Source organism: Oncorhynchus gorbuscha, linkage group LG26 (genome assembly GCF_021184085.1).
Source record: "Oncorhynchus gorbuscha isolate QuinsamMale2020 ecotype Even-year linkage group LG26, OgorEven_v1.0, whole genome shotgun sequence".
In the NCBI taxonomy this organism is placed as follows: Eukaryota; Metazoa; Chordata; class Actinopteri; order Salmoniformes; family Salmonidae; genus Oncorhynchus; species Oncorhynchus gorbuscha.
In genome coordinates this window covers 30,153,351-30,163,209 of record NC_060198.1, presented here as the reverse complement: position 1 = coordinate 30,163,209, position 9,859 = coordinate 30,153,351, and the positions used below count along the sequence as shown (strand labels likewise).

Sequence of the window (9,859 nt, the reverse complement as noted above, 5' to 3'; positions counted from 1 at the left end):
GGCATCAGATGTATTTCAAGGAATTTAATTATTGTTGAGTGCCACAATCATGCTAGTGACACACTAGCCTGACTCATTCATAACCATGACAACATGAGCAGCACTTCCCCAATCTGTCAAAAAAAAATAGTCAACAAATGAGCCTTCTTTATGGAGAGAAAAAAAAAACATTCTTGTGAACCTGCCCAACAGCACTCATCCCTTTGTTTTTACACTGCTGCTACTTGCTGTTTATTATCTATGCATAGTGACTTTACCCCTAGCTACATGTAAAACATGACCTCGACTAACGAGTACCCACGCACATTGACTCGGTACCGGTACCCCCTGTATATAGCCTCATTATTGTTATTTTATGTTATTTTAAAAGTATGTTTTACTCTATTTAGTAAATATTTGATTAACTCGGCATCATTGGTTAAGGGCCTGTAATTAAGCATTTCACGGTGAAGTTTACAGATGTTGCATTCGGGCATGTGACATAACGTTACAAAGATTTCACATGCAACATTATGCTGCTCTCTGTTGGACAAAGTATGAATGCATAACAAAAGGTGTATTCATCACGGAAACCGTTTACCGTTTAAGAACCAAACGGAAGCAAAACAAGAGTTTCTATTGGACAAATTCAGGAAAGTCCCTCCACATTTCGTTCCGTTTAAGAAACGTTTTGCAACAGAATGGGCGTAATGAATATGCACCAGCAAAACACTGAAGTTGCAGTTTGCTGCACTCCTATCTTGCTCATGTTGGTTTTGTCTCAGCTGTTTTTGCTGTCAGGAATTCTTTCTATGGTTGGTGCTCAATAACTGCTAAAGTCTTCTTGAAAACAGACATTACCGATAAAATGTTGACAATAACAAGACACTTTCTATCCACTTACCTTTCAATTCAACAACCAAGTTCGATAAGGCCTACCCTGAGGGAATTCAAAACTGGAACTGCGTCGAAAAAGATTGCAAAGGTCCTGATGGATGTGTTGGGGAACAACATAATACACATCAACATCACGGAAATCAACAAGTGTATTTGTGTTCATTCCATTTACCAAGCACTGCCAATTTAAGACTAGTCAATAGCATAATAAAACCAACTCCGTATTGTGTATGATGTACCTGTTGGTTTTCAGTTGTCATGATGATGCAGACAAGTTGACTAGCTAGTAACATTAGCATTTCATTACACCCGTTATAACATCTGCTAAACTGTGTACTAAACCAATAATCTTCGATTTAAATAAGTTGGATTAAATAATGACCTTGATTTTTTATTCTTAATTGGCAAAGCTTGGGCTGAGACCGTTTTCTCTAACCCATAGAAATTTAATTGCATTCTAGTTCTCCAAACCTCCTTCCTCTCCAGTTATATCCATCCTCCTGTATACATGCCTTGCACATAGAACATGCCTCAGAAACAAATACATCTTTAAAATAATTTATTCAAGAAACATTGATGCTGAGGTTAAATGTCCATGATCAACATAGAAAATATGTACATAGAGAGCCATTGGTAAAAAGGACAGAAAGCCTGTCTAGACTATGTGCTGAATAGAGAGAAAGCAGTGATACTATTCAATATATCTCTATGAAAGTCCCAGACTGTTCATTAGTTGGGATAAGTGATACTGGACATTAAGAGTTCTGCTGGAGGGTTCCATCGATGTAGCACAGTTGCTAGTTGATTACTGGTGGTAGCAGCTTGGGCTCAGACACTGATCTGGGTTTATGATAGGCTGCAGGAAGACTGTTTGGCAGACTCTCTTTCCTACGATAGAAAGTGAGATATTAGTACAGGCAAAAGTCTATTTAAGTCAAGACAAAGAGTCAATAGTGAGAGGCTTGTCTCACCATTTATGGCATATATTCAACATGCGGAGAAAAAAATTAATAGGATCATTTAATAGGTCCATCAGATAAAATACACATTAAGTAGTACTTCAAAATTGTGTCACTCATTTTCTCCTTAGCTGATCTTTAAATGCACCCAGTTAGGATGATGAAGGAATATAGGGGACGCCATGGAGGCAATGTACCTAGGTGAGGTCCTGTCCTGTTAGCATGCTACTGACGCCTAAGTTTTCTGGATACCTGTTGTCGCCGCTGCTGGCGTCTGTACTCTTCTTCACTAGCAGCAAGGGCCTGAGCCAGAGCCAGATCCTCCTGCTCCTGAGGGCTGAGACAGACACAAACACTTCTATGTCACACAGAGGAATGCATCATCATCACACTGCAGAGAGCAAGCAAGAGGCACAACGACACACACACACAGGTCTGAGGAGCAGCAACACACATCATGAGGTGAAGAAACACTGAATTGTGGGCACCACTGTCCTTCATTTATGAAGCCATCATGGACATCCCACCATGGGCTACATAGTGGAATGTCAAACCTATTAATATTGTGTTCTCCTATAGTAACCAAATAGCCTGCGTTTCAACTAGAGCAAACACGTAGCAATAAGAGCTAGTGATGAGAAACAATAGGTAAGAGGGTTGTGTTGATGGCATCTGGACATGATGACAGCCTATATTATGTGTGGGTGATGCTGGATTATGGGATTTATTGGGGATTGTTTATTACCTGAGTGTTGGCTGTTGGACTGTGCTGCGAGCCGACTCAGCCAAGGACATCTCCAGCGCTCTTTGTAAGGCCTGCTCCTCAGTCTGCAATCACAATATGCAGATAAACGCAGGATGTTCTTTATTTTCTTCTTGGAATCTCAATGAATAAACAGGAGCAGACTACAGAATCTCAATGAGTAAACAGGAGCAGACTTTAGAATCTCAATGAATAAACAGGAGCAGACTTTAGAATCTCAATGAATAAACAGGAGCAGACTTTAGAATCTCAATGAGTAAACAGGAGCAGACTTTAGAATCTCAATGAATAAACAGGAGCAGACTTTAGAATCTCAATGAATAAACAGGAGCAGACTTTAGAATCTCAATGAATAAACAGGAGCAGACTTTAGAATCTCAATGAATAAACAGGAGCAGACTACAGAATCTCAATGAATAAACAGGAGCAGACTACAGAATCTCAATGAATGGACTGGAATTATTCAGAGAAGAGAGTTTACAGTAGTTTCAATCAAGCGGTGTAAGAGTGTTATGCATACCAGGCCAACCTGAAAGGATGTCGAAACAGGTACTACATTCTGTGCTGGAGGGGGCCGCACGGCCGGAGCTGGATTATAAATGGCCTGAGCACTGCTGTGATAGAATCAAAACCAATAATGCTCAGTGGGGTTATAGAGTCTACAAGTCAACACTTTCTAGAAAGCACAGCGGTAACAGGTAAGAGCAGTTCTGTGAAGGACAAAAATGTCACATCCTTTCCACGTGTAGTATATTTCGCTGACAATAAAATCAACCTGTCAATTCGTCCATCCCATGTGCTTTAGTGACAATATGCCTCTCATGAATTTAGAGGACAAACTGTGCTTGCCAATATCACTTGTTTATTTATTTAAGCTTCATGTGGTTCTTCAGTGTGGTGTTTCGAAAATCAATACATGAGGATCCTCACCGACTACTTTGGGTCCTAGCATTCCCATTAGAAACGGGCCTAGAACTTCCTCTACTGCCTGAAGTGGAGGCACTGCTAGAGGATGCTCCTTGGGACCGCATGAAAGCAGCGAATCTGAAAGAAATCCAATGTAATCATCATTATACCGCAAAAGCTCACAATGTGCACCACAATCAATAAATGGCATAAGGTGGAGGGAAATATTTACCCAGATTTGGAGACTGGTTTGTCTTCAGGCTTACAGTCATGGTCTAGTGGATGTCGGTGTTTAAGACAATAATTCATGTGGCACTGGTCACATGTCACTCGGATCATTTCTTTCTGCTTGCAGCCTCCTTTCGAGCATTTGTTTGTAAATATCTACCGTAAAAAAAGGTTGGTTAGCTTAGATTAGGCATAGCTACTTCACTTTAACCATGGGCAGTTTGTGTAAATGGTCCTGTGGAGAAGCCTATCAACCGTACCTTTCTCTTGTTCTGAGCAGGGTCCGACTGGCAATCGCGATCGATGTGCTCCCCAACCTTGATGTCTGGCATTTCCCCTCTCTTGATGGGGATCGGGGTGTTGCACAGAGGACACACAGGGACCTGGATATCCTGGGGACAGAATCAAGCAGAGAGCCATATTAAAGCTCTGTTTGGATCAATAGACAACATGCAGACAACTAATAAGGTTGAACAGCATACATTCATTTCTACATACTAACTGCACATTATAGGAACTTTGCTTTAATTCAAACATACGATGCTGCTAAATTATTTAAAATGTACCTTCTTGTAGGATGACATGCATTTGTGATTTGCATAGGTTATGTGGTCTTTACAAAAAATCTCTTCACAGGCATCACATCTCATTGGTAGGAAATCTGTCAGATATAAGAAATATGTCAAGGTCTTGATTCCATGGCAAAGGATAGAGATCATCTATATGAATGTAGATCAATTCAATTCTCACTATCCCTCTTCCATCCTGATAATGGGTAGTGCAGCCCATGACAATTGGTTGTGGAGGACTTGACTTAAACCACAACTATTTACAGATACCAAAGCTATACTAGAAATGACAGGAAGAGAACACAAACAGGCTCTGTATTGGAAGGGTCCCAGGGGCATTGAGGTAGTAAATGGAGACAGCATTACATAAACAACCACTCACCCAGCTGCTTGCAGGAGTTTTCAGAGCAATGCTCTCCTAGATTTGGTAACTCCATGGCACTATGGTGATACACCCTTCAATTGAAAGATACATAGATAAGTCGCTTTGGATAAAAGCGTCTGCTAAATGGCATATATTATTATTATTATAAACTAAGCTCATGCATAAACAATGTTTGTTGACCTGTGACAGATTATCTAAAAAAACTAACTTGGTCCGCATCACTTCATTTTTTAAGAACTGTATATTCAGCATGTCAATTGTAGGATATTTAAAAAGTCCCTTTGTTTACGTGCTTCCCTTTCAACTAAAGTTAGTTATGCTTATGTAACAGGCTTATTATGGACGTGTACAGTCAGTGGAAGACTGATCTGTCCACTGACAGATACAGGTAGCTAACGTTAGCTACCCATCTAGATGTAGGTAGCTAGGACTTCCTATGATAACGAATGCTGAATCATGCCATCGCCTCTTGCTGCTTACATTTTGCCATTTTGACTAACGTTAGCTAACTAGCTAAGTTATAATGGGGTATCTAGCAGCAGTCTCCCTCGCTGCTAGCAGTCAGCTAGCTAGCTACTTATCATGGCTAATTAGCTAGCTAGTAACTAGGCCAGTTCCTCCCTGTACAATCGCTCGAGGACATAAATGCAATTACCTAACAGACAGATGTTAGAATTGTCTGCGCTTAAGCTACCTAACGTTAACTATTGAGTTATTTATGGAATACCATTGATGAGCTTGTTCCTGGTTTACAGGCCAACAACAACAAATGAAGCTAGCTAGCTAGCTAGCTTACTTGCTGATAAGCTAACGTTGTTAGCTAGCATTCTAGACAACTACTGTAACATTAACATTACGTTGTTACTGGTAGATAACGAACGTTTAAGTTACTCATTTAACTTACCGTTAATTCGAAAAGTATCATATTTAGCAGAAATATATTTGGGACGATTGTTTACCATCACGAACGTTAGCTCGTTAGCTAGTTAGCGAACACTAAACGAATATTGGATTGGAGACACCCTTCCTGCCCTTGCCTTGGGTTGGTTGGCTGACTAGTTAGCTAGCTAGATACGATAGCTAACAGCAAACCATAGTAAATTGAAAAATACATGCAAAAATAGACGACTATTCTCACTTACCCAGAGACCTGGTTCAACCAGACAGTTATATTGGATTATTCTTTCCCCTCTTGCTTTGAGATTAACGTTGAATTTTGAGGAAAGCGAGTGGCTAGCAAGCTCCCTTGACAGCCAGCTACATCGAAGCGTCACTGACGCTGTTGTTTTTACGCCCCTCCTCACGGTTGTACTAGCTAGAGAGTTCCAGAATGTACCACACGAGGCAGTGATGGAGCGTTGTTTTGATCAATCACAGTGACACAGCGTTGTTGAGAACTGTCCTTGGTGCTGGTTTTTACGAAACGTCTAATTGAGACGTTTTTGGGTTGTCTTAAACCAGCACCACGGACAGCTCAAAATAATGCTGTGTCACTGTGACTAGATATAAAGGTGACTAGCTAGTCTCTCGCCAGACTAGTTAAAGGTCATGTCAGAATGAATCGCTTTTCTGGAATCATGGTAGGTCTATATAACTATGGTATAACAAATCACACAAAATAAGCAGAATAATGCTAGTTTTGATTTTGGATAGCTATCACCTTCCAACTGTTTTTGTGTTTGATATTGTATTTGTTTACTTGCTGAATAGCATAGATGTGTTATTTACAGAGCACATATCTTTGTTTCACAAGTAAATGTGCCCTTTTATTCATCAGCACAATATCGCCTGTAGGTGATGATATAGGTGATTCATTCATGTTGATGAAATGGCCCATATGGGCTAGGTACCTTTGTGTACACTAGAAGCAAATTGGAGTCTAAAGAGAAAAATGTGCAATACTGCAGTCAATGTAATTGTATATCATTACCAGATGGTGGCAGCAGAGCTCTTTCAGACGTCTAATACAGTCTTCAAGATCTGGTTGTTTATGACTGGCCACTGTGTTTTTGTTTTGTGGCAGTCCCGTTAATAGACCCTCTAATCTCATGTTTCATGCATGCGTTAACAGAAGGGTAACTGCAGAGGAAAGTTGTCATTGCAAAGATAAAGTTACACTATATACGTACAGAAATTGTAACTGAGTGGGTTAGTGAGGTTGGGCCTACCTGGTCAGTTTCAGATTTTGAAAGTATGAAGTTGTAGACCATTTCGACATGAGTATGAAAAACACATAGATAGTGATTGTTAATGATGATGTTACTAGAAACAAAGCCTAACTTAAAGCAGCAACTCCCTGTTGAAGAGGCACTGGAATCCACATGAACACACAGCATAGCAGGATCAACCCCATCACCAAGAGGTCAACTAGCTAGAAATAGTAATTCTATAGTAGAGTCAACCCACAAAATGAACTATTCTCATTATGCAACAGTACAGTGTTATGATCAGAGGCTGGGAGAAGGGATCAGAGGCACTCGTCTAGATTCTTCCCCTGTACTGTAGCACCTGGCTCATAAGCTGCTAATTCTGCTGCCAGATGGCATCGCTTGCTGAACACCTGGTTCATCATAGGGATTCCTCTTCCTTTGCTCACACTATATCTGCTCGAATTAGAAGATGATTGTAATCATTTCAAACCCCCATCCCTTTATTGCCATAGCAATATTTTGGATGCCACATTTGACATGGCTTCCGGACAGTTTGTCCTCATGGTGCCAGTCACCTCTGAGTCTCCTTGGTCATACTTTGTTCTGGACAATCTCAGGATGCCACTGTTTCTTAGGTGAGAGCTATAGCACAACTAGCCCTGCTACAGTATCCTAAAGCCTATTCAATGTCAAATATATATATATATATATAAATAAATAAATAAACTCTGTAGTTTCTCTCTACACTCCTGGAAAACAGGAGTCAAATGTTGTTGTTTTTCTAGAATGAGAGACCACAATAAAACAGGTTATGAACCAGTTACTAAAGCTGTTACTAAACCATTATTATTAAACCAGTATCTTTGTACTCATTTGAGTTTCTCTTTCAAAAAAGTTTCATAATTACATTGGTAAAAAATATGATCTTAATCAGATGAATGATCCTAACTTCAAATGCATATAATCCGTTGATTCTAAATCCAACTCTTGCAAGTCTCCTCCATTTGATGTCTAATCCAGTTTTTAAAAGTTTCAATGAGACGAGATAAAGTCATTTGAATTAACCTTCATAACGACTCAAATAGCCCCTTGTGCTTTTCAGGGACAGAATGCCTTTTTTATTCAATAGGTGTGCGTTTCCAGGAGAACTGAATAACGATTTGGTTGATTTATTTATCCTGCTATAAAAACGCCCGAGCATCCAGACAAGTACAAGATTGGTGGTTTTGCTAAATTGGATGGTAATTGCCATCATGACAAATTAGGGGGCAGAAACCCGCCTTGTTTTTTTCTATTATAAGATAGTATTATTCTTGGTTAATAATCCTTTTATGAAAGATTCAATTCCGATAGGCTGCCTACATGGGGATGGTCCCTAATAATCCATGCATCTAAGAGGCCTATTGGCTGGCCATATCTGTATTGTTTTCGGTCAAAAACACAATTAAGCATGAACACTGTCTTTAATGTCAAATATTGATCACAATTTGGTTTCATTATTACAACTATATAGAACTTTCCAAGCATATAGAACATTCTTGGACTTTTTCTCCAACCAATGATAGCAATTCAAATGGACATTTTAAATGCATAAATACGTTGGGAGCCATTGTTATGTCAATATATTATCAAGTTTATATAAGCCTGATTTAGTATAGACATGGTCTGTTTAACATTGTGAGATTATTCACAGATTTCATGGTGTGTTAGTAGATATATTATAGAATGGGAGCCCATGCCCACGAGGCTGACTGGGAAGCAGGCGTGAGGGGACGAACGGTTTATGAATACAAGGTATCACATTTCTGTCTTTTGTTTAACCAGACTTCATCTCAATGAGTTAATGGGCCAGATGAGAAGGCTGCTCGCGACCTGCGAAGGCGAGCAGAGTGCACGTGGAGAAGAGGTGTCAATAAACGTGTGAATGACAGTGTGGTAAAACACACACCAACTGAAAAGAAGACGAAAATGAACAGATGGAGAAGAATGGGGAGTTAACGCAATGACAGGGTCAGTGGAGCAGAGAGCAGGCCTCTGAAATACAATTCAATGGGGAGAGGGTTACTGAAATGAAGGAGGGGCACATGAAATAACGATTGGCTTCATTTGAATAAGAAAATAGTCAAACAAGCATGACAATTGAAAAAACAAATTCCCAGTTAATTGATTATTTTAGTTCATAGATGCAGTTAAATATGTATGTACGTAACGAGCTACATTGAATAGTTACAATTTGCTATGTCAGTTTGTGTGCTTTTAATCACTTTGGAAAGGACAAATTGGCCTAACAATGTTATATAGTAGCTTTGCGGTCGAAGCCTTTGCTGAAGACTTAGAATAGCCACGAGTTGGCGCCACAACTCTTTTAGACTTTAGGCGCCATATTGAAAACAAATAACGTTTCATGGTTTGTCGGTGGGGTCAAGGTGTAGGCCCACGCCCATGTGCAGAGCAGGTGCAGTTGCTCTGGGATCCTGGGCATGCCTCTCCAACGCTTCGCCACTTTCCATTGATCTAACCTCCGAGTAGCCTATATGGTAAGTAATGACATTGCATTGGCCTCTGATTAATGTATAATGGCCAGTGTATAGACACACTGAAGAGTGAGAAATGGAATTGTCACCATGCACGTTTTGACCTATTGCTGCAACATTATACTGGTCGTCATCCCCGGTAATTAATTCATATGCCTAACATTGCCTGCATGCCTAAACCTCTAATCAGAATCAAGAAACGTAATCTTTCATCAATCATTTGGTCTTGATTGTCAGACAATATGCATATTTCATGTGAACATTATTGAAATGTGGACTTATTAAATGACATGCTACTTTTTAATAGGCTAGTCTTTATAGCAGGAAACCGAGAGATATCCCATTTATTTAAAGGGAGAACTGCACACACAATTCATTAAGCAGGGGGCTTGTAAATTAGCGCTAAGTTAACCTGATTTCTCTTAATTAAAACATCTTTTCTCGTTTACGATGTGGATATAAGTAGATCTCCTGGGTTTCGAATATTCT

At 39.8% G+C, this 9,859-nt stretch overlaps 1 protein-coding gene across 6 annotated transcripts; it reads right to left on the bottom strand.

Annotated features, from left to right (window-relative positions):
- Positions 1–1,420: 1,420 nt before the first annotated feature.
- On the bottom strand, positions 1,421–6,011 carry LOC124015737 (AN1-type zinc finger protein 2B-like). 6 transcript variants are annotated; one of them, XM_046331179.1, is made up of 10 exons: positions 5,829–6,011; positions 4,684–4,757; positions 4,299–4,393; positions 3,993–4,124; positions 3,737–3,888; positions 3,529–3,642; positions 3,119–3,212; positions 2,581–2,663; positions 2,033–2,172; positions 1,421–1,764 (listed from the first exon to the last, which is right to left on the bottom strand). In XM_046331179.1, exons 2-9 carry the CDS (start codon positions 4,736–4,738, stop codon positions 2,061–2,063), a joined length of 837 nt encoding a protein of 278 aa, XP_046187135.1. In that variant the 5' UTR covers positions 4,739–4,757; positions 5,829–6,011; the 3' UTR covers positions 1,421–1,764; positions 2,033–2,060. The 6 variants fall into 6 exon arrangements, with proteins under 6 accessions (XP_046187135.1, XP_046187131.1, XP_046187133.1 ...); XM_046331175.1 differs by having other exon boundaries at positions 2,088–2,172; XM_046331177.1 differs by having other exon boundaries at positions 2,088–2,172; positions 3,128–3,212.
- Between the last annotated feature and the right edge of the window lie 3,848 nt (positions 6,012–9,859).

Excerpts from the sequence above, each read along its gene's own strand:
- LOC124015737 (XM_046331175.1), bottom strand. The coding sequence starts at position 4,738 with ATGGAGTTACCAAATCTAGGAGAGCATTGCTCTGAAAACTCCTGCAAG. Across the intron at positions 3,643-3,736 it reads AAACCAGTCTCCAAATCTGG|ATTCGCTGCTTTCATGCGGT; the intron begins GTAAATATTTCC and ends GATTTCTTTCAG. Across the intron at positions 1,765-2,087 it reads GCCAGCAGCGGCGACAACAG|GAAAGAGAGTCTGCCAAACA; the intron begins GTATCCAGAAAA and ends TTTCTATCGTAG.